Here is a 27,624-nt window from a genome sequence, read left to right as displayed (position 1 = left end):
GGGAGAGTATTTTTGTTTCGTATGGAGCAAATAATAGAATCAAACAGTATTTAAGAAAGCCGCAAAAATTAGACAACAAATTAAATACAGTGGATTAATTTATCGAGTCAGTCAGTGCAGTCACCGATTGGGAAATCGAGTAAATTAGTCGATAATAATTGGCAGTTATTTTGGGAGCCAACCGCTTCAATATATATAACCACTGAATGTGAATAAAGTTGTTTGTCTTACTCACATGAAAAATATGGGTTGTCTTTCACGAAGTTCTGTCTCTAATTTTTACTTTTTTAAAGTGATTTTTTTTTCATAGATTTCTAACTTAAATTATTTTATTTTCTGGAAAATAAATTTTAAAACAAAATAAAATAAATATTAAAAAAAAAAAAAAAAAAAAAGGGAAATCCATTTTCTGCGAGTGTGACTTCCGGTTTAATAGATTAAGAGAATACATGTATTTTCTCGCGTTTTCTCTGTAAACGAACAGGAATAGCAGCGAGCACTCCTTTCATTGGTCGGTGAAGTCACGTGCCCAATCCTTTTGCAATCATGGTCAACGAACGTAAGGTTTGTGTCTCTAGTTTCTATCAAATTTCCTCTTTTTATTAACGTCTTTTATTTTCAAATTTGCCTTAAAATTAAACCAAATATATTTTAATAGTCTCAGTTTCTGATAAACTAATTTTTGTATACTTTTAATAATAACTTTGTTGATTAAATTCGTTTTTTTAGTAGACCACGTTGTTGGAATATATGTAGGCCGCCATGTTCAATTTGAGTTTCAGTAAGCGAGTAAATTTTAGATTTTATTTTTTCTTTATTTATTATGTTTGTTTTTATAAGTAAGTATATTATATTTTTATTTGTCTCTCGATATGCTTTTCTCAATAATAGCTTTATTTACGTAAATAAAAATCCAAGTTATAAATATCGGGTGTCGCTGTCTACGTTAAACCATGTGGTGTTCTCAAAAAAATAATTTTTGATCTAAAAAAAATAAAAAGTTTTTCTTCAACTGTATGATTTCTATGTGAGAAAAATTAATTTAAATCTTTATAAACTTTTAAAATTGGTAAATTAAAATTACAACATCTTTCCAGGAAGGAAACTTATCTGAATGTTTTAATCGTTGGCGGCTGTTTTTTCTTAATATTAAAAATATACCTAAATATTTTTATACCATTTAAATTTTAGCTTTTTTGTAACATAAAGCTGCTTGGACATCTGTTATTGCTCTTTTTTTCTTTTTTTTTAAATCTGTGTATTAAAACAAACCCGTATTTTCAAGTTAAATTCAATTTACAGTATTTAAGTGGAAGTACACTACTTCCACTTAACTTAATTTTTAAGTATGTCGGTTTAAGCAAAAACAATATCACGTACTTATGTCGAAAATAGTAACGTATCCAAAAATTACGAAAATTCAAACTAGAATGTTTAGTACAAATTCTATTGCTATAGTCAAAAATTGCACACTGAACAAGTAATCTAAAATATTCGTTCCGATTTCTCTTGTGTGTGAATTCTCATTGTCTTTGTTACGTCTAAGAAAAATGCAATTTTACCCAATTTCCCGTAAAAATTCCTTAAATTTCTACTCAAATTTGTCATTTCTGGATATTCGGCATGACAAGTGTATAATGTTTTTGCTTTAAACGAAATTTTAAATATCGGTCTATCGATTATCTAAAATTCTGAAGTTTTTTACGAATTTAAAAACAAAAAAAAAACTTGTATCAATTATTTCAGCACGATACCTTTATAAGTACCAATTTTTTTCTGCTTTTTTTCCATTAAAAAAAAACAAAAACAACCATACGTTTTTCTTTTTTTTTGATGTGCCGGGAAGTAAACACGTGCCCCCTCCTCACCTTTTATAGCTTAATTGTGATTCTAAAAAATGTAGGTAGGGTTATATATATATATATATATATATATATATATATATATATATATATATACATTATTTATTTATTTTTTTTTAATATAATTATCCACTCATGTCTACGACTCATCAGAGTGGCTGAATCTAGCGAGATTCGAAATCGGGACCCCACGCTAATGAACCTAAACCCCTTACCGCTCATCCATCTCGCACGACTGTTTGGTACTTATGTATTTTCCCAACTCGCATTTAGGTAAAAATTCACTTTCGCAAATAACTGAATTCATTCAAAACGTATCACAAAAACATCTAAGTAAATCGCGATATGTCCAAACAGTCGTGCGAGATGGATGAGCGGTAAGGGGTTTAGGCTCATTACCGTGGGGTCCCGATTTCGAATCTTGCTAGATTCAGCCACTCTGATGAGTAGTAGGCGACGAAACACGTGTCAGTGTATAAATATATTTAAAAAATAATACATATACATTGCATCTCATGTGAGGGTACCAAAATTATTCCCAACTCGCATTTAATGCACTTTCGTAAATTGAATTAATTCAAAACGTATCACAAAAACAGTGTATATATATATATATATATATATATATATATATATATATATATACACTGTTTGTTTTTGTGATACGTTTTGAATTAATTCAATTCATATATATATATATATATATATATATATATATATATATATATACCGGAAAACGAAATGAGCACTTTATTATTCTAGAAGAATGTATCGTTTCGGATCACGGTGTTTCGCTTTTTACAAAGTTCATTGCCTAATGTATAGGTATTTAAAGTTTATTTCTCAAACTGTATATATATATTTTTTAATTTGAAAAGATTCTTCGTTCGATAATATTTACCAGAAAATCACTGATGCTTATGTATTTTTAGTAAATATTAAAATAACGCGCTATATTTTTTTTTCCTGGTTAAATTCAAGTTTCACGATATTTTTTTTTTTTTTTTTTTTAATTGTTAGGTGGAAGCCCAGAATAGTTACACGTTAAGAATGGCTTTCGAAATACACTTTCAGCACGGTTACACAAATACATCAGTACCAAATCATTTTTAATGGTTGCACAGAATTTTGTTTTCTCGCAATAGTCACACCGCGATTTAGTGACTTTAATACGACACTTTATCTCTTATGTCTTGTGGGTGAAATTTAAACATTTTCAGTGTAGCCAACTAAGCAAAAAATTGGTTGAAAGTATAAAATGTTACCAAAGACAGGATGTATTACTCGGATTTAGGAGATAAGCCAACAAGCGAAAAAAGGGTAAGAAAATTAAAATTTAGAAAGGCGAGTTTTTGGGTTTGTGTTACTATACACATAGATTCGAAAAAGTTGTCCAAAAAAAAAAACAAATATATAACAAATAAATGCTATCAAACGCAAGATAAGTTACTTTTCTACCAAACTGGATAATTAGTGTTTTTATTTAATGTAAAATGTTTATTCAGCTCAAAAGTTGTTACCGATGTATTGGAAAATTGCACCGAACTCTCTGCTGAACACGGTAAGTTTGGGAAAAAGAGTTAAAAATGAAAAAAAATACACAAAATACTGTTAAAAAACCCCACCGAATATATGTTAGCCTATGTCACGGTAGCATATATCGAGCGAGTTTCTAACAGTATTTTGTTTTTAGTTTTTAATTTTTAACTCGCTTTTCCCAAACTTACCGTGTCAAAGAGTCGGGCGCCATTTTAAATTTTTCAATACATCGGTAAACACTGTTTTTCGAGCTGAATAAACATGTTACATTAAATAAACACAAATTTATCCAGTTAGGTAGAAGAGTAACTTATCTTGCCTTTGATAACATTTGTTATATATTTAATTTTTTGACAACTTTTTCGAATCTGTGTGTATAGTAATACAACCCCAAACTTATTTCCAGTAAGTGTGATCTTGCCTTAGATAAACATATTTGTTATATATTTGAATTGGGGGGGGGGGGTCCCCCGTTTATTTGTTTATAGTATCGACGAAGACTGACTACTTTTGGCCTCCACCTCGATAAATATTCAGTTTAATAGACCCGAATCCAACATGGCTCCATGAATCTTGAGGTTAATAAAGGGCTTGTTTACTATGAAATTAATGTTTCATTGTACATAGCCTTCACATGCATGGCGTCGCCATGCATGTGATGGCCATGCCATGGCGAATATGTTAAAGTTCTAAAATCTTCCTTTTGAAGAAACTGGTTTTTTAATAAAATCAATGGTAAATTTTTACGATCTGCTCCAGCGTAGTATAAACACCCCCAAACACCATGTTAAGAACGGCTTTCGGAATAAGCAAACCCCAACCTCGAAAGCCGTTCTTAACATGACGTGGTTGGGGGTATTTATACTACGCTGGGGCAGGTCGTAAAAAAAAAAAAAAAAAAACAAATCAATTGACTATTTTAAATTTTCAAAGGAAATTTAAATGAACTTAAAGGGTGCTTTTTTTTTTATGCAGAGAAGGGAAGGGTACCGTGCTGAAATAGCATTATTTAGAAACCCGTTAACATGAGGAGGGTGTTTACTTCTGTACTTCCACCTAACTATTTAGTAAAAGATACTGTGAAACTTAAATTTAACTTGAAAATACTATTAAAAAAAAAAATAGTACGATAAATTCTCTGCAGAAGTATCGATTTTTTTGACACTGCTCTCTCCTAATCGAGTAGTGGGGGGCAATGTCTATACCATTTGATGTTGTAACGGTGATTTAATTGGAAAACAATTTTAGCTTTTATTCTTTTCCCAATTCAAATTCTTTCTTAGGATTTAATATAAGAAATATAAATCGTCTCAATTATATTTGATGCATTTTGATTGGTATTTTATTTTTTATTTTATTTTTTTTTCAGACTGGCGTCAGCGTCAAAGACGTAGACCAACATGAATTTACGAAGGCTTTGTCCACCTTCCTTAAAAGGTTTGTATTATTGATGGTATATTAAAAAAACAAAAAAAAACTGGACATTTAGCAGGATAGCCAACAAACGAAAAAGGGAAATTCAAATATATAAATTACTGAAGGCAAGATATGTTACTCTTTTTACCTCGATAAGTTTTGTTTTTAACGTATTTTAAAAGCTATTTGGTTTGAAAAACAAGCAGTGTCAAGTTGGTTAAACCAATCTTCATGGCAATCTCAGAGTATCAATAATGGCTCAAATGTCGTAAAATAAACAAAATATTGATAGAAATGTACCAAATAACTGTCACGGTGACACTTATTGAGTAGATTTTGTGACATTTGACGATCCGGAAATGGCATGTTCTCGTCTGTCGTGGTGATCATTAGTTTAACTTACCAACTCGACATTGCTGGTTTTTCAAACCAAATAAAAGCTTTAAACTACGTTAAAACACAAAATTTAGTTTAGTAATATCTGTTATATATTTGAGTTTTTACTTTTTTTCTTCGCTTGTTTGCTTCTCTTCTAAATGTCCATAAACTGCCTTTTTTAGCCAAAGAGCGACCATATTCCTGAAAAATACATTCATTTTTTTTATTTATATACTAAAAATCTACCATTGATTAAAAAAAAAAAAATGGGCTATTAGAATAGGTAATAAAACGAAAAAGGATTTTTAAAAAAAAATCAAAGGTTCTTAAACTGGATGAGTTTTTGTTTAATTTTTTTTTAACAAATGTGTAAAATCTGTGTCAAGTTAGAATAGAAAAAATGTTGCTGTCCTTTAAGTTTAAATCGCTCAAAAAATCGAATTAAAGATTTGAAGTAAATAAACACTTTAAAATAAGTTTAAACACAACTGTAACTTTCCTTGCGTTTGCAAACTTATTTTTTGCACCCCACCCTTTTTTTGTTATCCTTGCCCATTGTAACAAATGTCAAAAAATTCAATAGTGTAAATGTATCAATAATGAAAAATAAATGGTTTCTTTTTTGCCATTTCAGTAATCTGTGTTTCATTGTGTGTGTGTCATTGAATCTACAACCGTCGCATTGACAGTCGGCAGCTCTCACCATTCGGCTACGAATTCGTGCCGTAAATATTTCTCCTAGAGTGTGTATTAAATCCACACCCTCCCGTCGCAAAGTGCTCAAACCATCAGCTTGTTTACAAACAAATTAATAGTGGGCTTCGCTTAATCACTTTAAATATGCGTCGGATGAAAATATATTTACAAAGTGCTCAACGCAAAGAGAGGGCTTTGTCATCCATATACAGTACTGTTTCGTTGTATCACAACTCATCAGTGCGGCTAGACAAACACCTTTCCCCAGCCATGGATTAAACCTATATATATATATATATATATATATATATATATATATATACTGTTGTCATAACTTGTTACAGGATTTTACCAAGCCAACATTGGCAGCACAGTAAAAGCACTTTACTGTTTCAAAGAGTATTTAAAAAATTTATATTTTGTAACTGTTTATCAAAATCAATTTCTGAATTTCGCACGTTGTTGAATCATGTTGATATTTGCCAAATCTTTATATTTTAAGTAGATTATTTTCAAACAAAATATTGAATAAAATGAGATTTTTTTACTTGAATCTAATTTTTAGTTTTGGTTCAGTTCAGAAACATCTGAAATATTTTGAAATCTGAATTATTTTCATGGAAAGTGTTCGACTGAGCTTCAGTCTATGGTCCCCCCTCGCCAAACTTTCAAAAGAAACTCGTTTAGCTGAAAACACTTAATAATTCCCCCCACTCTTCATATGTGCCTAAACCTAAACATAGATTGTCTTCAGTTTTCCAGCTGACTACAATATGGTTGTCTTCAAGTCTAACGTAAACAAGTTCTTGATGAGTCGTTCCACTTGTTAACAAATTTACTGAATTTCCATTTACTAACGATTACTATATTGTCCAATTTCTACTGTACACTCTTTAACCCGTATCCTCGAGTGGTCTCTGGGCCTTGATAAGTGGTGATGACCCTGTAAAAAAAATAAAAATCAATCCACGGAAAATATTAGTGGATGCTGACTTAAAATTGAAATACTTAACAAGCTCTTCTTTGATTCAAATCTATTCCGTTCCTAGATTTTTATTAGGGTTTGTTGGCTAAGCTCGCTCCAGCATGAGTTTGCACTCAAGACGTTTTTGTAGACATCCAAATTAATCGTGTTTAGAATCATTTTACCAAATTTCAGCTTAATCAATTGATGTTGTGGTTCCAAAAATGACATAGCAACTATATAGCACGTTACACAGTGCCACTGTTGTCATCCAGCTTCTTCCTTTGTCCCTTTTTCCTGAACAGTTCCTTAAAGGATTGTCTTGATAATTATGTGACCTTATTTCATTTTCATATTACACGCAATGACAACCAATGTGTCAAATTTAATTCCGACCCTGGTTGGGCTGCAAAATGATCGTTATTTCATGACCCCAACTCGGGAGTTAACAGCTTGAAGAAATACAACGCATTGGCTCTCTTGTGAGATGTTGGACTGGCTCTGAGAGGAACCAACAACTCCTGTATCCTGCAGAGGCTCCCGTCTGCAGCATACCTCATTACTATGCCCAGACTTGGAAAGGTGCATGTACGTCGGCAAGCAACTGGTAACAGATAAAGTGCTCCCTGAGGTACTGCTAGGAACCTCGTTATGTAACACGATTAGATGCAATATAAGAAACTACTGGGCAGACAGAACACGGATGACGTCGGCCGCCACTCAGAACTCTCTTGAATAAAGGGGCGTGCACTAAATGAACCTCCACTGGCTCAAGGCATGTTCGATATATATCTAAGGGCCAGCGCCTCCAACAACGTAAAATGGCAATCAGAAACACCTTAGGGTGGAACCGACCTTCTCGGACCTCCACCCCCTTCTTGGCATTGGTCCTTCCCTTATTTTTGTCACACACTCCCAACAACAAATTAAAAAACAAAAAAAAAATGAACCCAAAGCTTTGAATCTTTGTTTATTCCAAACAGGCAGTAAAGGAATATTCAAATAACAATCAAATATAAAGATGTGTAAATAGCCTAAATCTTCCTGGTACTTCTGCAGAATCTGAACCAAACTTTTTTTTTTTTTTTTTTTTTACCCTAACCAAATATTTAGGTTTTACTGCAGCAAGAGTTCGTTTGATATGGTTCAAACCCTGCAGAAGCATTAATGTCATTTTTAAAAAAAATACAAAGATCAAATAATGAAACAAACTAGTTCGAACCGTCATTGTTTAAAATTATACTCAATTGTTCTCGGGGGGAGGAAAAAGAAATGGCAGTCATGCTGAATGTAAATTTAGCAGTATTTATAACCCATGTGGTGCCGTCCTCAACGTACTTCACTAATTCGCCCAAACTCGGTATGTATGTCAGCAACCAGCTGGTAACAGATAAATGGTCACCGAGGTACAGCTAGCATCTACTCGAGTCATGTAGCATGAACTGATGTAATGTTAATAAGCAACAAAGCAGACCCGGAACTCCGCAGTACACTATTGGTAGGGTAGAAATGATGGTTCGCACAGTCGTAGTGATAGTTCAACCATTCAAAATATTAGTGAATAATGTCCCGTCAGTCATGTAAAAGTTGCAAATAAATTCCAGTTATTGGTTCGAATAGGAGTCCGGTGATAAACCTCGTATTCTCTTAGGTAATGAGGCTCCATTAAGACGTTCCCATGTACGTCGAATATTGATAAAATGCTTGCTTGTGGTTGTCATTTTCTCCTGGTTTGATACTAGATTCATTATGCATAGGCTCGGTTACTGTGTTCTGGTTGGGGATTCATTTTGCAAAATACCAAATTAGTTAACAGCTTGTTGAAATATGACACATTGACTCTCTGGTGAGATGTTAGACTAGCTCCGAAAGGAACCAATCTAAATGATTCTTCGCTTATGTACATATATGATTATGGGGAAGGTATGAGCCCACCTTTAGCAGTATCAGAATTTTTGTAGGAATTTTTGACACCCCTAACACGAAACTGCGAATACAATATAAAAATCTCGGAATTTCTCTGTTAAAAGTGGGTTATTTATTTTCTTTATGGATTATACTTCCAAAATAAACTATTACAGTTGTTTTAAAAGTAATAGAAATATTTTTTTTTTTTTTTTTTTTTAACAGTAATGAATTTTCCGAACTCAATATTTTTCAATCTTTAAACTTTAAAAATCTATCAAAATTTTTCTATTGATTCTATTTTTACGATATTTTCAGGGTCAGTGTGAAATTTTATGTTCTTTCCAATAAATCGAATATAATATTTTAGACAAACGTTTTTTTTTTTTGTTTTGTTTTTTTTTTTTTAATTCACGACCCCCCCATCCCAATTTTTAAGTGTCTATTAAAAAGTAAATACTTAATTTAGTAAAAGGAAAGTAAATAATTAATTTACTCACAAATTGAAGAGAAAAGGTTAATACATAATATATTCAAATTTAAAAAAAAAAAAGACATCGTGTTCTTTTAGAATTTTACCTGTAAAGTTTGAAGTTTAAAACCTTTTTTTTTAAACCACGTTATTTGTTTTGTTTTTTTTATGGAACCTTGGTCCTTGCTCCTTTAATTGAAAAAAAAATTAGGGCTTGAATTACATTTTTCGAGGAGTTATAAGCTTGGAAAGACAGGGGGTCGAATAATTCACGCCTCCCATTTTGTAAATGTCTAATAATAATTAATTTAGACCCGCATAAGTACATAATTATTTACTCACAAATTGAAGAGAAAAGGTCAATACATAATATATTCAAATTTAAAACAAAAAGAACATATTGTTCTCGTAGAATTTTACCTGTAAAGTCCGAAGTTTAAAACCTTTTTTTAAAAAAAAAAACACTTTTTTTTTTTTTTTTTTTTTTTTTTTTTTTTTTTTTTTTTTTTTTTTTTAATGAAATCTTGGTCCTTGCTCCTTTAATTGAAAAAAAAATTAGGGCTTGAATTGCATTTTTCGAGGAGTTATAAGCTTGGAAAGATGGGGTGGAATTATTCGCTATTTTCACAAAATTTCTGACACTGCTAGCCCACCTTATCTAATGGGTAAAAGGGCAGTCAATGGTGGATGAATCATGCAAAAGATGTATTAAAGAGTTTCTCATAAAAATTTGTAGTTTTTAGTTTTAAAAAAATGTAATCTAATGAACAGTGAACTTTTAAATTCTATTACATCTATTTTCTGCATGTTTTAGTGTTAATTTTATTTTAAAACTTAGGTAAGCTTAAAATATAATCGAGAGTTATTTAAATCAGCATTTTGTAAGTACTGCTCACTGATTTTTGAGAAATGGATTTAATTTTTCAACATTCTAAAAACTTTTTCTTCAACAGATCGGGAAAAATGAAAATTCCTGATTGGATTGATATCGTCAAATTGGGAAGATTTAATGAATTAGCACCTTATGAAGAAGATTGGTTTTTCATCAGAGCGGGTAAGTAATGTAAACATTTCTTTTAAAAGTACGTTTGGAATTGTTGCATTCACTTGATTACAAGTCTTAAGTTTTGAGACTTTGTGTTGAACAAAGATGGTGGCGTAGTTCAGATCAGTAACCAAGATGGCAGCTGCAGTCTGTGGCGCAGTTAACGGCAAACTGACTGAATCCAAAATTCGACAATTTTTATAATTTTGAAATGTTTTCATTGGTTGTTTAGCACAGCCGTTTGGTTATAAAAATTATTTGAATCCATTCGTCTCATACCCTCATTTGGAGTCAAAAACATTTTACACACACCCTTTTTTGATATAATGGAAAAATCCTTTCGGATTCAATTTTGGTTTCACTGGAGAAAAGGAAAGAAAAATAAACCAATAAATTTTTTTTTTTTTTTTTTTTTTTTTTTTTCTTCTCATTGGTCAAAAAGAATTAATATATTGGTATAATGTGTGCAAAAAGCATTTTTTTTTTTTTTTTTTTTTACATATAAAAAAACACTTTTCAAATATATATAAAACATACAAATAGAATACTTTTCAAATACATATAAACATATTCACAAATATACATTTTTTTGGTTTGTTTTAAATGTTTGCCAAAAAAAAAAAAAGATACAAAAAGAACTATTTGACAAATAGGAAGTTTACAAAAGGGTTTTAACAAGTGATTTGGTTAGTAAGGTAGAAATGGTCGCAGTTTAACGTCGTGCCCGGGACAATTTATTATGAGTAAGAACCACATATTCTGCTTCACAAGTAGAAAGTTGTTGCTTTTTAGTTTTCCCAGAGATCATAGGTCTAGTCTTTGACAGTGTAAAAAACAATACCCCGCTGTACTCTTTCTATCCTCAGTTAGCCCAATCTGAATCCGAAAATCCTTCTAAATTTAGAGGATATGTAGACTTTTTAAATCTTAAAGATTGTTCCTTGGTTCCTTTTTAGGTAACGATGGGTTTGTTTTGCACGATTAAGGTCTTTAATTGTCGGTTTCGATAAGTTTTGAGATAGCTTTGTTACAGTCTAACATATGTCAGGCCTTGTTGCGGTCATCAAGTAGATGAGACTCCCTACCATTTCCCTGTATATTCGATTATCTATGGATTTTGTTTCGGTCCCTATATTTTTATTTATGTCCATTTCGATGGGAGTTGAACGTGGCTTACAATCTTGCATTCCGAAAAGTGAGTAATATATCGTCAACCCATAAAAACAAAATCAACAATTTATTACCTACATTTTTGGTATACATGCACGCGTCTACGGGACATTGTTTGAATTCCTGTTCTATTAAATAATTATGGAATATTAAATTCCAATTGTGTGCACTTTGTTTTAGTCCATATAACGATTTATAATTTCCACACCCAATTTTTATTTTTCATTTTAAATCCCTCTGGAGGGTAAATGTAGATTCCAGTACATCGGAGCATTTAAATAAGCATTTTTTTACATCCATTTGATGTATTTTTAAATTGTATGGAGCGGCAAGTTGTAATAAAATTCTAATTGTCGTTGGTGAAAATGTTGCAAAATATTCCACTCGAGAAATTTGTGAATAACCTTTTGCCACAAATCTTGCTTTAAAAGTTTCACTGCCAGAAACTGTGATTTTCTCCAGCGTGAAGAAATATTTTTATCTGTTGGTTTTGCCACTATTTTGTATGTTATTTTCAGATAAAGTTTTCAATTCGGATACCATAGCTTGTTCCCATTCTTGGTGATTTTCTGAATTAATCGCCTCATAACTTTCCAGTGCGCTGTTCAATGAATAACAGTAATCCACGGCGTAATCTTGTATCTTTTCAATTTGTAAGAAGTCTGGCCTTTTTCGCTCCCTTATTGGGTATCGACGTGTTTGGTTAATATTTTCGTCAAAAGTTTTACTGTAATTGTCGTCATTATTAATATTTTCATTGTGATCGATTAAGATACTACGGTGGTTAATTAATAGAAGTTCACGTTTTTCATCCAAAGTTAATGTATCATTGAATTTTACACATCTAACCCTTTTTATGGCATTTTGAGTTTGGAAGTAGATTAAGTATGCTAGGCTATTTTTATCGTAACCTACGAAAGTACCTTTTTCGCTTTTAGTATTTAGTTTACTGGTGTTTTCTATAAATGCAAAACTATCAGAACTAAATAGATTCATTCTGTTCATTTTAGGTTTTACACCGCAAAACGCTTCATACAGCGTTTTTCCTAGCCTCTTATTGAACGATCTATTTCTGATATATGCTGCTGCCATTAAAGCGTATGTCCATAAACTATGCACTTATTTCGATTCGATAAGTAGGCATCTTGTCATCTCAAAAAGGGGTTCGCCATGCTCTTTCAGAGGTGCCGCTTTGGAAGGGGGAATACGGCGCTGATTTCTCATGTTTAATACAGTGGTTAATTAATAGAAGTTCAAAGTCTTTACTGGTAAATTCAGTCCTATTGTCTGAGCGAATACATTTTACTGAACTGTACGGGGCAACATCAGCTAAATATTTCGTAGTGGCCAGGAAATGTCGGATTTGTTTTTTAGAAAATAAACCATAATTAAACCGGAAAAATCATCAATAAAGTTCAAAATGTACCTTAGATTATTTCTCCCCATCGGGCTTATCGGACCTGCTAAGTCACAATGCACAAGTGAGAGAATTTTCGTAGCTTTTTTTGTCTGGCATTCAGCTTATATCTTTTGTCATTTTCACCTGTGCACACACATCACAATTTGGGAGATCGTCTGAAGGTATTATTTTCATGCCTTCGACTACATTTGGTAATTTTTTAATATCAGCTGTATTACAGTGTCCTAGAATTTTATGCCAGGTTTCCAAGTCGTGACAGGCAGTTTTTGAGGGAACCATACTTTTTAAATAATATAGTCGGCCATTTTCTTTAATGTCAAATACAGTTCCATTGGGGTGTATAAATTTTGACTTGTTTTGGCCAAACTTTATATTCACGCCTTGTTTAATTGCAGCCTACACGGAAAATGTCTTGCTTAAATGTAGGTATGAACAGAGCATTTTTTAGAATAGTTACAGATTTCGCTTTTATTATTTTTTAGGGATATTTTAACATCGCCTCTTTTCAAGACTATATCATTTAGTTCGCTACCGTCATCAAGTTTGACAATGACTTTGAGGATTAACGTTTGAATCAAAATTAATAAAATCAGATTCCTTGGTGATAATGTCTACAAGGAGGTTTTTACCGTTTGTGGTATTGTCAAAGTTACGTGTGAATAGAAATGTATGTTCTTCCTCAAAGTTCTCAATGTTTTTTACGGAGTCCATTTTAGAGCGTTTATATCGACATTGGAAACTTTTGTGGTTGGGTCGTCCACAATTATAGCAGATAATTTTATTTTTCTTGGGGAAAATTACTTTTGGAGAATACGTTGCAGTGAGTTGCGTAATTTGGTGGTGTCTGCTTTCGAGAAGCATTTTTGAACTTCATAATATTGCTGGAGTTATTGTCCACGAGCATACGATTAGTCTCTTCGTAACTGCGCAATGCTACTTTAATTACACTGAAATTTATGGGTTTGTCTTTCTGAGTTATAACAGTTGTAAATAGTTTAAAATCGGCTGGAAGTCCCTTGAGGGTCATTGATATCAAGAAGCTATCGCTTATTATTTCACCTGAGAGTTTTAAGGCATTGGCGGTTGTTTCTGCCCTTATAACGTAGTTGGTAATCATTCTCGTTACGTTTCAGACACGTTCATTTTGTATATAGGGATATTTTCGGTTTCCTTTTTTATAAATGTTCTCTTAATATGTTCAATGCTTTCCTTCCATCATCCAATGCGCAGTTCTGCAAAAACAGTCGCATTCTTTTTGAGAAATTCAGGGTTGTTTGGATTCTCTGTTGGAGATTGTATGACTAGTTTTCGAATCCTTAGATATCCCAGAAATTTTACCTGCCACAATTTGAATTTAGATTCCGATCCGTCAAAGAAAAGATGGTGGCTGGGCGCATAACCTGTTAAGTTTTGAGACATTGTGTTGAACAAAGATGGTAGCGTGGTTCAGATCAGTAACCAAGATGGCGGCCAAGAATCAAATGCAGTCCGTGGCACAGTTAACAGCGAACTGATTGAATCCAAAATTCGACAGTTTTTATAATAATTTTGAAATGTTTTCATTGGTTGTTTAGCACAGCTGTTGGTTATAAAAATGATTGGCGAATCCATTCGTCTCATACCCCCATTAGGAGTCAAAAACATTTTACACTTATATAAATACAAATCCTGTATTTGTATAATTGGAAATATTTGTAAATTTGACATTTCTTCTGTAAAAAGTCATTCTTAGTTGCAATTGAGCCTGTGTTTGTGATGAAATATTGGTCATGCTAATACTGAGGTGTCTTTTTGACCAGGTGTGCTGGTCTTTTGGCATCAGATGAGTTGCTCTGACATCTGAAACAGGCTTGTTGCATTTCCAATTTAGATTTTTATATTTGTATATGTTTTGATGTTTACCTCCTTAATGTTTTTCCTCCACTTTTTTTTTTCTTCTAAAGCTTCCGTATGCAGACATCTCTACATCACATCACCTGCTGGTGTTGGAGCATTTACAAAGATTTATGGTGGTATGTATTTTTTAATTTATTTTTAATCGTCCTGAACAGTCTGTTGTACATTTAATTATTGTAAAAAATAAAAAATGTTGTTGAAAAACGTTTTTTAAGACCCTACTCTATCAGCTTACAACTAAACGTTTTGCTAAAATTTAGATTAAAGAAAAACTTTTTTTTTCGTAGGTCGTAAAAGGAACGGAACCGTCCCTAGCCACTTTTGTCCCAGTTCTGCATCAATTGCACGACGAGTATTGCAAGCTTTGGAAAACCTGAAGTTAGTTGAGAAAGACCAAACTGGGTAAGTAAATGAAAACCATTTTTATTTCGGGGCTCAAGAACAAGACGTGGACCATCTTTACAAATCTTTAATCAGTTTCTTTATGTAGTGTTGATTAGGTTATTTTTGTCTGTAGAAATCAAACAAATCAGTTTCCTCCTTGGAAAGAAAAATGGCTAACTCGATACTCCTTCACAAAGTTCACTACTTAGAATATTTGAAACAAAGATTCTTATGCATTTTTAGGTGCTTTTATATTTAAATAAGAAATAAATATTGATTTTTCAAGTAAAGCAAATGGCACCTATGTAATTGTCAGGTAATAGTAACATATCCCAAAATAGTAACATATCAAAAATGACAGGAAAAGATAGGTAGAAAATTAATTTGTGAAAGTTTTGCTAAGATTATACACAGTTGAACATGTTGGGTCATGTGACATTAGCAATGGGGAAGTAACTCTATTGAAACACCAAGTATAGCAGACAAAATTTATTCAGAAAACAAAAATAAACTATAATATATATATATATATATATATATATAACACATGCATAATTTGAATTTTTTTTTTTTTTAAATAACTGATTTTTATATTTTTTATAAAAAATGACTGTTTTAGCATTAGATTTCTGAGAGATTGAAAACTTGATTCTCTCCACTGTTAAATTGAAGATTTTGAAACCAAATCTCTATTTTACAAATGTCTTTGTTCATGATTAATTTTCTATCTTATTATTTTCTGTAATTTTTGCATTTGTTACTATTTATGACATGGAAATTACATAGATACCATTCGTTTCACTTGAAATTCAATACTTGTTCATTGTTTAAATTTAGAAGCACCCATTTTTATAATTAGCTGAAATCAAAACCATATTTTGCATTATTCATATAGTCATTAACATTCTGGAAAACAAAACTTTTATTAAAATAAAAATGGCTAAATTAAAAGAAATAACAACAAGTAATTAAGAAACTGCAATATGCAAATTAACCTTAGAATGTGTCTTATGTAGAGTTGGAATGAGTTTTGAAATCGCCAATAATGATAGGATAAACCCACCTTGAACATTTATTCATTTAGATGATTTGAAGGAGCTATATTTAATATCCTGTGATGAGTTTTGTTATCCCTGTCTGAATTATCAGTGTGGACATTTTTACTCTGAGGTTTTTTATACTCTGATAATTAGCATTGCTTATTTTATAGCCTGGCACTACCAGATCAAGCTGTGTGAAGATGCTGGTTTCCTGACTGAAAATGCACCAAATATGTATTTTTTAACTCAATCATTTTCAACAAAGTCTAAAATAACAATTTTCTTTTTAAAGAAAAAAAAAAAAAATCAAACCAAATATGAATAAACATTTAAAAATATAAAGAATTAAAAAAGAGTAATTATTCCAAAATTACTATATTCAGCATTAAATAACCTAAAATGATTTGATATGCCACAAAACAAAACCATTTTTGTAGCATAACATTAAATCTGTACATTTAAATAGTAATTTTAAAATGTAGCTTTTCCTTTTTTTTTTTTTTTTTGTGGCAGATCGGGTTGGCTAGCTAAATGCTATTTCGAAATTTAAATAAGGGTTTTGAATGAATCGTGATAAATGATTATTTCTTTTGGTTTTACCTTTTATAATTTATTTAGATCGGTGCATATTTAAAATTCTATTAAAACTTTAAATGAACTTTTCCTTTTAGATGGTTCTAGAATATTTTTGCTTTTAAGTTCTTACTGATCATCCAGATTAATGTTTATTCCTGAATTTGTTGACAACCCTATCTGCTCCTGTGATGAGTTTTGTTATCCCTGTCTGAAATATCAGTGTGGACTGCTTTACTCTGAGGATTTTAGTTAATGAACATTGCTCAATGGTAAGTTCTCTACTAATGAGGCTAATCTCTTGTTTTTTTTCTCTCATAAAATATATTTTTGTATACTAATGCGTCATCTATATATATATAAAAGCGAAAATGTATGTATGTGTGTTTGCTTTTTGTGTACGTCTACAAATGGCTTTTTTCACTGTGATTCTCGGTTGGCTCGCTCCTTAAAACTTTTTATATTCTGTCTAAATAATAATATCTATGACTATAATATCTAAGGAACTCGGGTCGCAGCTATTTTTAATTTGCCAGACTTTTACAAGCTATTTTCGAGATATTTTTTGATCGCCGCATAACAGGGAAAACAGAAACGGCTTCCAGCACAAAACTAGGTCAAATATCACGCGACTTAACGTTCTCGCACCTGCTAATTTCTGTTTATAAACGTCAACTTAACACACTTATCTATTCATCTATTCCCGTGGTTGAGATGGTTAGGACACAGGTTTTTTTTTTTTTTTTTTTTTTTCCATTTCCTTTCCACCTCTGCGTCAATCAGTTTAAGCCTACCTTTCTATTAAAACTTTTTTTTCCTTTTACACTTTTTATATGCTGCCTAAGAGTTACGAACGAGGGTCGCGTGTATATTTAATTTGCCTGACTTTCACATGCTATTTTTTCCAGAATTTTAGATCGTCTTGTGTATCTTTCGCTTTTCAGTATAAAAAAAGCGAAACTGGATTCAAATCGGCAGTTTCCTGTAGTCTCCGAAAAGTTATGCAAGAGTTTGGTCAATGTTGGCTTTTTAGCGTAATATCAAACAATTGCTTTCTTCTGGACACTCCCCTGATAAACGGAGCTGGTTTTCCCCAAAGTTGGGTAAAAACAAAGTTATTGACCTCATTAAAAACTGTCCTGCAGAAAATGTTAACTGCTGACTAGCTATTGTTTAAGTCGTCATAACGCTTGTAGAAAATGTTAACTCCACGATTTCCACTTGACCTCATTAAGTCATTAGGTGCGGACACCTGTCAATTCTCTTCCTACTTGAATAAATTCAAACGTCTTTCAGTAACTTTCTTGCTGGCCGATTGGTTAACATGTCATGTTTTTTTCACATTTTATTTTCCAACTCCACCTCAGGGCTTCAGGTTTGATCCTACCTACATACCAAAACTTTTTTTTTTTTTTTTTTTAACACACACACACCTCCAAACACTCGGGCAACACCGGGTACTCCCCGCTAGTCACTTATAAAAACCAAAAATAATTAGTACATGGATTAACGAGTTGAGTGGATATTTCTATCACTTATATTTGTATTAGTCTAACTACTGTTCTATTTTTGGATCTTATTCTCACTTTTTTGGCCGAAGTAACCTCTAACCTTTAGTTGTACCTATTTACTATGCCTCCCCACGGGACAGAGTTAGACACCAGGGTCGTTTTTTTAACGTGGAGAAAAGGTACAAAAATAAAAATTGTCTAAGTCGTGAAGGATTTCTCCTTCACCGAAAGAGAACAAGAAAATGAAGTGCAGCATCTGAAGAACAGATACTACACTTTGATCGTGACCAAAATTAGTTGTATCATTGAACTTTAGAATCTGTATGGAATTCAGGAGGTGGGGGTAACTTGTTTTTCATCTCATTAGCCATGACCATGTCAGTCTTAATTTGTATTCTTCGTCTTGGCCATACTGAAGACTGAACCATCAACCTCCAGACGTGTCACTTACCTAGCACTTCATTCACAACAGGTTCTTGTGGAGAATTCTATTTAGGAATCTTAGATCTATTATTTTAGATGTATGTATTTTTGTAAAAAAAAAATTTTTTTTTACATAGGCATAACCACTTATCAAGGCCCAGAGACCACTCGCGGATAAGGGTTAAGAGTGTACAGTTAGTAATCATTAGTAATAGAAATTCGGTAAATTTGTTAACAAGTGGAATGGCTCATCAAGAACTTGTTTACGTTGGACTTAAAGACAACCATATTGTCAGCTGGAAAGCAGGAAAACTGAAGACAATTCCACAGGCATGCAGTTCTAAGAAGCTTTGTTCATGGAATCTATGTTTAGGTTTAGGCACAGATAAAGAGTAAGGGGAATTATTAATAGTGTTTTCAGCTAGACGAATATTTCTTGTGAAAGTTTGACAAGGAGGTACCATAGATTGAAGTCGAAGTGTAAGCCATGTTTAGTTTCAGAACAGTTTCCGATGGCTCGTTGTTCTAAACAAGTCTTGAAAGGTGACTGGTTTGTGGTAGACAGTTCCACAGAGCAAAATATTCTTACCGTGTCGAGACGGAAAAAAACATGCAAAATTGCTACAGAAAAGATTTAATATTTATGGAACAATTCTGGTTTCTGATTGGTTGGTAGCAGAACGTGAATTAATTCGATTCGTCAGTTCCTAGCAGCATCATTTATAAATAGAATTGTCCGACTGTGTGGGATCATACCCCATTACACATCCAAAATATTGCAACAACTTTCCATGAAAATAATGATAAACCAAACTTGCAACATGTCTTCTGTGAGATAGAGGTTGCAGCGAAGAGAAAAGGATATCTCCTATGAGGCTACGAAGTCTATTTTGAACTCTATCAAGGCAGGACAAGTCCTTTCTAGCAGTTCCTGCCCAGATGTGGCAACAGTATTCCATCCTTGGGCATACCTGGCTCTTATATAGATAGAGAATTGCATCAGCAGTAAGATATCTACTGGATCGATAAAAGGATCCCACCATTTTTCCAGCAGCCTTGGCAACAGATTTGATGTATGTGTTCCATTTAAGATCAGGAGTAAAGGTCAAGCCCAGAAGCCTATCAAAACTTAAGGCCTCCCCAAGACGAGGGCCATTCATTTCAATTGATGCCAGATGGGGATCAGAACACTGATGTAAAGAGAGAGGCTTGGTGTTAGATGCATTAAAAGTAACCAGCCACTCCTTTCCCCATTGTACTATGTGCTCAAGATCAGAGGAGAGAGAATCTAAGAGAACTTCGTCATTTACTGTCTTAGATGTGCTACCATAGATGGTAGTGTCATCAGCATAAATGTTTACGAATGATGTAAGGATATACGTGTAAAATGGAATGCTTATACTCAAAATGGATAAACATTTTGACCCCTCGCTTTTACTTAAAATTCACCAAAAATCAGAGAATTAACCAGTTTTTATGAAATTTTCAGTATTAATCAAATAATGATCGTGGAATATAATTAACCCATTATTTTTATCGGAATCTTGGTGGAAAGATATTTTGTTTAAACAAGACACTTTTATTGAAGTTCTAGTTTTCAGTAGTAAAAAAAAATGAATATATCTTTGCTTTTTTTATGAAAATAAAACCTCATGAATTGTAACAAATAAAAAAGCCCCTAAAGTCCGTGTTTATGAATTCAATATAAATTAATTTTTCTAACTACCGATATTATCATTGAATTAAGCATCGTTTATTTAATATTTTCATACACAAAAATAATTGCAAAAAAAAATTTTTAGATTACATGTTTCACAATTTTTCTATGTAAGATTCTAATATTTTCCTTGCTGGAATGAATGTCAAATTTTCGGCATAAAATAATTTTTATGTAATCTTGAAAAATAAAAATTTTAATTTAAAAGCAAGAACACAGAAAAATAATTAATTGAAAAATGGCAAAAATTATACAAACATAAGAATGTATGGATGCACGGCTAGAGAAAAAAGAACACCAGTACCTCTAACTACCTGATGTCATTTTCAGACAGCCGTAGAATCATCACTTACACGTAAACGAAGGTAGAATTTTTTGCTTCTGGGATCTAATAAAGCCAGTTTTTTTTTTTTTTTTTTTTTTTTTTTTCTCTCTCAATATCTTAGGGTTTTACTAATTATCTTAGAAATAGACCCAGAAAATTCACTTAACTTTCAAAGGATTTTTACAATTAATTTATTTAGCTGAATTTGTTAGCTCGCCATAAAAACATTTTTCATTATAACTTTTTTTTTCCGTCTTGGAACTTCGGGTACGATCAAAAAGTAGTCAGAAACCTACAAAAAATTATGATAAATCGGCTATCAATGTGTGTATGTATACACACTAGCAGGGAGACCCGACATTGTCTGGGATTAAATGAGGATAAACAAATGTTCCACACTTCATTGAAATCGGTGAAATTACCTATTCGTCGATCAAAGTGATTGATTGCTATGTTCGGGAATCTACCCTGGTGAACCAGAAAGCTTGCATGCCTTTCTGCAGTGACAGTTCGCTACACATTGTAGTCTACATTGTACTGCAGACTAACCTACTGTTGATTTTATCATTTTTTTATGTAATGACATTAATTATAGTTTAAAGTGTAAAGTTAAGTATCTTGGTTCAGTTGTGATCTTAATAGAAACATTCATTTTGAACATACCTCTGTCTTATCAAAAACCTACGGTTTTATATGCTGGGCCCTTCTGCTTGTGCAATGATAAAACTTCTCAGATGCGCTTGTAATGTTAGGCTGTACAAAAATTTTAACTTTGATCAAAATCGGACTGTTCCTTTTTAATCTGATATTTTTTATGCTTATCAGATGTATTTTTGGTAGAAAACAATTAGAACATTCTCAGATACATAACGTACATTTGTGTGAAATTTCAAAATTGTTCCAGCCATTTTGGAGTCTATGAGGAGCACACACACACGTGCAAAGTGCTATTTATATATAAATACTAGTGGGGAGATTTGACATCGTTGGGGACTAAATTATGGTCAACAAATGTTGCATCCTCCCATACTTTTATCAAAACCAGTAAAATCACTCATTTTTTAATCAAATTGATTGATTTGGCTGCTCTAGTTTGTGGCTTGAAGCAAAGATTGACAAAAATGATGCATATGATGTAGATATTTTTTCTTCTAGGTAACAAGCCAAAGCTTCATAATGTTCCTTGCTTTCATCCCATTAGAAATGCTTATCTGAAACTTAGATAACAGCTGTCTGCTTTCTTTTAAAATGGCTGGCTAGTTATGTCCCTTAAACTTATTTCATGTCATGATTTTCTTTTATCATAAACCATTAAATATAAATTAAACTTGTAGAAATGAGGATTTACAGACTGTTTCACAAAGTAAGTTTAATTTCTCTTTACCAATTTTTATTTCCTTAAACTTATTTTTTTCTTTGAAATAACATCTATTCAATGTGGTTATATTACATTGGAATTAATATGGATTAAGCACTACGGATCAAAGTGATTTCTTCTTCTTCTTCTTCTTCTTCTCCCCCCCCCCCCCAGTTTTAAATCCCTCCCTATATTCACAAGTTTGAATACAGATGTTATATTTCTATTTCTGAAGATAACTTAAACTAGTGATTTGAAAATCGTCTCGTTCTGGGACAATTAATCTGAATTTGAAAAATTTGTGCCTATTTTCCAATGGCAAAACAATTCTAATTGTTTTATTTGATTTTTTCTTAACGCAAATAAACTGATAAAATAAAATATTTGAAGTTACCAATAAAACTAAAATCTAGATTATTCTTCCAAGTGTATTTTAAAATATCTGCACATCTATTTATGGTAATAGAGGTGGGGGCATGACAACTCTATAGTTAAGTATTTAGAGATTTTTAAAGAATCTGAAGGTGGGTGTGGGGGTGGATCGTCCCATCACTAAAATATATAAATCTCACTGGTGTGGTACTTAATTAAATTGTCCTTTTTGAAAAATAGAAACAAATTTTATATTTAACTTTGAACTTCTTAGTTACAATATTTTATTTTAGGATCTTAGCATTTAAAATTTATTTTCACTGTTATACTTGCTTCTGTAATTTATTATCCCTGTCAGTTATCAGTGTACACATCTTTACTCTGGGATTTTATACCCTGTGCTTATAATTAGCCTTGCTTATTTAAATCCAACATTTCTATAGATGATCTAATTTTAACTTAAACATTGTAAAGATGAAACTATTGATTTACAGAATTGTTAAATGTTCAAAATAACTTGTGAGTTTAAAATATTTTAATTTAGTTTTTTTTTTTTTTTTTTAACTTGTGATTTAAGGAAAGCACAAGAGTATTTAAAAATTACTATACAATAAAAGTTAAAAAGATTTTATGGACTTTGGTAGAATGAAGGAATTAAATAATTACATTACTTAATTATATATAATATGGATTTCCTCCTGTGATGAGTTTTGTTATCCCTGTCTGAATTATCAGTGTGGACATCTTTACTCTGAGGTCTTCATACCATACAAAAAGTATTGCTTGTATTAAATCTAGCATGAGACTTGGATTTAACTTGTACATTTATACGGTTTAACTTTTTGTTTCAACAGCGAAAAATTAGTAAATGCTCAAATTTTGGAGCTGGTGATTTTCAAATGTTAAAATTTAAACAATTTTTAATATATTTCTAATGACTTGCATTAGAATATAAACATTTTTACTAGTTTTGTTTTTTCTCTAGGCTTGATTAATATCATGAGTTTAGTTATCCAGGTTTCGATTTCAGTGTTTGGCATATTGATGGTTTTAATAAACAATTTGTTATTCAGTCTTTGATGTTTTTGTTTTATAGTATAAGTTTAACTGAAATTTGACTTGTGTGCGAGAAGTGTCACTTTTTTAAGAATTCTAATCTGTCTGTTTGCATTCAGTGTTTGTGTACTTGGGATTATATTAAAAAAAAAATTCCCCCCCCCCCTCCTCATTTGTTTCTCTAAAATAAAAAATTATGAGCCAAAGAATTTAGCAATTTTTATTTTTTCACAAAGATTGTATACAACTTTCTTTATTCTATCCTGGATGGGGTGCATTAGCAGTATCAGAATTTTTGTAGGAATTTTTGACACCCCTAACACGAAACTGCGAATACAATATAAAAATCTCGTAATTTCTCTGTTAAAAGTGGGTTATTTATTTTCTTTATGGATTATACTTCCAAAATAAACTATTACAGTTGTTTTAAAAGTAATAAAAATATTTTTATTTTTTTTTTAAACAGTAATGAATTTTCCGAACTCAATATTTTTAAATTTTTAAACTCAATATTTTTAAATTTTAAAATTTTAAAAATCTATCAAAATTTTTCTATTGATTCTATTTTTACGATATTTTCAGGGTCAATGTGAAATTTTATGTTCTTTCCAATAAACCGAATATAATATTTTAGACAAACGTTTTTTTTTTTTTTATTCACGGTTTCCCCCCCCCCCCCCCAGTGTCTATTACAAAGAAAATACTTAATTTAGTCTCGGATAAGTACATAATTATTTACTCACAAATTGAAGAGAAAAGGTCAATACATAATATATTCAAATTTAAAAAAAAACGGACATCGTGTTCTTGTAGAATTTTACCTGTAAAGTTTGAAGTTTAAAACCTTTTTTTAAACCACGTTATTTGTTTTTTCTTTTTTCTTTTTTTTTTTTTTAATGGAACCTTGGTCCTTGCTCCTTTAATTGAAAAAAAAATTAGGGCTTGAATTACATTTTTCGAGGAGTTATAAGCTTGGAAAGACAGTGGGTCGAATAATTCACGCCTCCAATTTTGTAAATGTCTAATAATAATTAATTTCGACTCGGATAAGTACATAATTATTTACTCACAAATTGAAGAGAAAAGGTCAATACATAATATATTCAAATTTAAAAAAAAACGGACATCGTGTTCTCGTCGAATTTTACCTGTAAAGTCCGAAGTATAAAACCTTTTTAAAAAAAAAAACACGTTTTTTTTTTTTTTTTTTTTTTTTTTAATGAAATCTTGGTCCTTGCTCCTTTAATTGAAAAAAAAAATTAGGGCTTGAATTGCATTTTTCGAGGAGTTATAAGCTTGGAAAGATGGGGTGGAATTATTCGCTATTTTCACAAAAAATTCTGATACTGCTAGGGGTGCATTAGAGAAAAATGTAAAATATTGTCATCTTTACAATTCAAAAGATTCATGGGATTTTTTCATTTTAGATCATATATTATATTTTTCTTTCAATTCTATTAAAAAAAAAAAAAAAAGTTACATGTGACTATGCATACACAAAATCTTGACTAGTAGTTTAATAAATACATTATGATGTTTTTTTTCTTGGGTTATTCATTTCTGTAAAGGTTTGCACAGTGGCATTTTTTATATAAATGAACTTGATGAATAATTTTATAATGATATTCAATAGAAAAGTTTTTTCCTTTCTAAAATTTTAAAGTAAATAAATCTGTCGAATGTTTCTTCGATTAAAAAGTATTCCTCTTCATTGTATAAGTTAGTTTTAGGGTAATAAGTATCAAATTCTTTAAAACTTTCTAAAATATGGTTTTTCCCAGAATTCTTTATTTTAAAAATGCAAAATTCAAGAAAAATTTGATATGTGTCTATGATTAAACAGATATATTCCAAAAATCAAATAAAAATTAGAGGAGCTAGTTTAAAAATATTCTATAACAAAAAAATGAAGGGAGGTAACATTGTTTGAATGCTTACAAGTTTCCATTAGTCAGTTAAGAATTATTTTCTTTAAAAATAAAACTGCTTGATTATCAATTTTGTAATGTTTAGAATATGATTTTTCCTTTTTTTTAATATAGAGGCAATTCTGGATAAGAACCAAAACTATTTACATCCCAAAATAACAAATTTGCATTGTAACTAAATGCCAGTAATACATTTGTCTGAAAGATTATTTTTGAATTTCTCTTAGTGTGAAGCAATTTTGAATACAAAATCTTTCTTGGGTTTGATACCGTTGATGAGCATTGTTATCCCTGTCTGATTAATAAAAATGTAGACAATTTACTCTGAGGTTTCAGCCGAACTAAACAAGGATTTTGTAGTTATAATTTAGCTTCTTTTTTTCTTTTCTTTTTTTTTTTTTTTTCTTTTCTTTTTTTTTCTTTTTTCTTTTTTTTTTTCTTTTTTTCTAACATTTTTTTTTTTTTTTTTTTTTTTTTTTTTTAACAGTGGTCGCCGACTCACTTCTCAAGGACGCCGAGATTTAGACAGAATTGCATCACAAATCAAATTCAAAAATACTAAATCCTCTAAACCAGTAATAGCAGCAGCCACACCAGCAGCAGCAGCAGCAAAAAAGTAAATTTCCCCAAACAAGATTTAAAAAAAAAAAAATTGTAATAGGATGGACCAATAAAAATGTTGGTTGATTAATTTTTGGTGTTTTACATTTTCTTTTTCTCCAAGAATGTTTTCTGAAGTATGCAGATTGTTTGGAAATAAAATGTTAGCAACAGTTTGTACTAATGTTAAAACCATTGACTTTTTTCAGGTCATTAAAGTCTGGCCTGGGTAGTATTAAGAATTATACCTATTTTATAATGTTAAATATGTGGATGCTTAAATTTAAAAATTCAACTTTTTGGTTAATACTTAAGTGTGTGTGTAAAATTTTGTTGAAAATTCAAAGACTTAGTCCATAAACATATCCTATCCCCAACTTCTTCAGATGTTTATCCATTAGATTTTTACAGCAAGAGGTATATTTTTAACATGCTGAACATCGTATTCGGATATATATATATATATAAAGAGAGAGTGTGAGTATCTTTTGTACATTTTAAAATTAAAAAGTAAATTTACAACTGTCGCTTGTGGAAGTTACTAATTAGTCATTGTAATGTACAAGTCTTATAAGTTGAATTTTATAGCTATATTTAAGCAAATGCAACCTCTTAAATTGTCTTTTACAGAGCATCAATCGAGTCTAAGCGATGCATTGAAGAATAAAACAAAATGCATCAGTTGCTGTAAGTTTTAAAATGTTGATGCAGAGAACTAGTGGGGCTGGATACTGCTAAAACATTATCTTGTTTACATTAAGATAGTATATAGGTTCTCAGACTTTAACATGGAAGGCCTGGTGTACTTAGATATTGCGAACAAAATTGAATGTCTTTAATTTTATGGATTTTTGCCAGAATATTTATTTTTTAGGGGTGTCCTTGTATGATTTTACATGCACATGGTCTTGGAAATAAAGTTGCTCATGCCAATTGGGGCAACAAGATTTCCATCAAAAAAGTAAATGAAATACCTTGGTTTTCAAAAACTTACTGAAAATTTCAACATATCTTTGGCACATGAAAAATCAGATTGGCATTTAAGCAAAACTTGTTGCACATTTTTCAGAATTGGAAAAATCTAACTTTTGTTTGATTTCTGATGAAATAAATACTGTTCAAGCAAAGTAATGGCTTAATAAGTATTATTTGGACTCTGCTAACAGCATCCACAATATTTTGTTTGATCATAAATTGATAAATGTGTAGGATCACAAAAGTTGACAATACAAGAAGGCAATATGTTCATTTTTTGGTGAACCTTGGTATACGAGAATGCTGTTCTAAGTGAATGCTATGTTTGTTCAGTTTACCAAATCAACTAGTTCAGAGCGTTGTTTCAATGCAACAGTTTTATATGACAATGACTACTACATCACTCCAGAATCAAATCTACATTTACCGGAGTAAACAGTATCAAATGACGTCTGTCCAAACGTGTGAACATCAATGAGCAAGGTTGGAAATGCAAAGAATTTTCTTGAATTACCTTGAAAGGAAGAATCCTCAGTCGTGAATATTATATAGCATTATTGGTACATTCGAAAGAAGAAAGTGCCACATTAAAGAAAAGCT

General features: G+C 31.3%; 1 protein-coding gene and 2 non-coding genes across 3 annotated transcripts; all 3 read left to right on the top strand.

Annotated features, from left to right (window-relative positions):
* Positions 1-479: 479 nt before the first annotated feature.
* LOC145277660 (small ribosomal subunit protein eS19-like) lies at positions 480-26,140 on the top strand. Its single transcript, XM_080129320.1, has 6 exons — positions 480-564; positions 4,771-4,838; positions 10,186-10,286; positions 14,811-14,879; positions 15,051-15,165; positions 25,937-26,140. The coding sequence occupies exons 1-6, from the start codon at positions 547-549 to the stop codon at positions 26,067-26,069; spliced, it is 504 nt and encodes a 167-aa protein (XP_079985446.1). The 5' UTR covers positions 480-546; the 3' UTR covers positions 26,070-26,140.
* On the top strand, positions 16,254-16,323 carry LOC145278600 (small nucleolar RNA R38). The gene has a single exon (XR_013868379.1). It is a non-coding gene; the product is annotated as a small nucleolar RNA R38 (small nucleolar RNA).
* Positions 25,714-25,784, top strand: LOC145278599 (small nucleolar RNA R38). Its single transcript, XR_013868378.1, has one exon. It is a non-coding gene; the product is annotated as a small nucleolar RNA R38 (small nucleolar RNA).
* Positions 26,141-27,624: the final 1,484 nt, after the last annotated feature.

The sequence above is a fragment of the Euprymna scolopes genome, chromosome 6, assembly GCF_053919585.1.
Source record: "Euprymna scolopes isolate OS-2025 chromosome 6, ASM5391958v1, whole genome shotgun sequence".
NCBI lineage: Eukaryota > Metazoa > Mollusca > Cephalopoda > Sepiida > Sepiolidae > Euprymna > Euprymna scolopes.
The sequence above is the reverse complement of the archived record's forward strand: the minus strand, read 5'-3'. Positions and strand labels throughout refer to the sequence as shown.

Excerpts from the sequence above, each read along its gene's own strand:
- LOC145277660 (XM_080129320.1), top strand. Across the intron at positions 4,839-10,185 it reads TTGTCCACCTTCCTTAAAAG|ATCGGGAAAAATGAAAATTC; the intron begins GTTTGTATTATT and ends TTTCTTCAACAG. Across the intron at positions 15,166-25,936 it reads GTTGAGAAAGACCAAACTGG|TGGTCGCCGACTCACTTCTC; the intron begins GTAAGTAAATGA and ends TTTTTTTAACAG.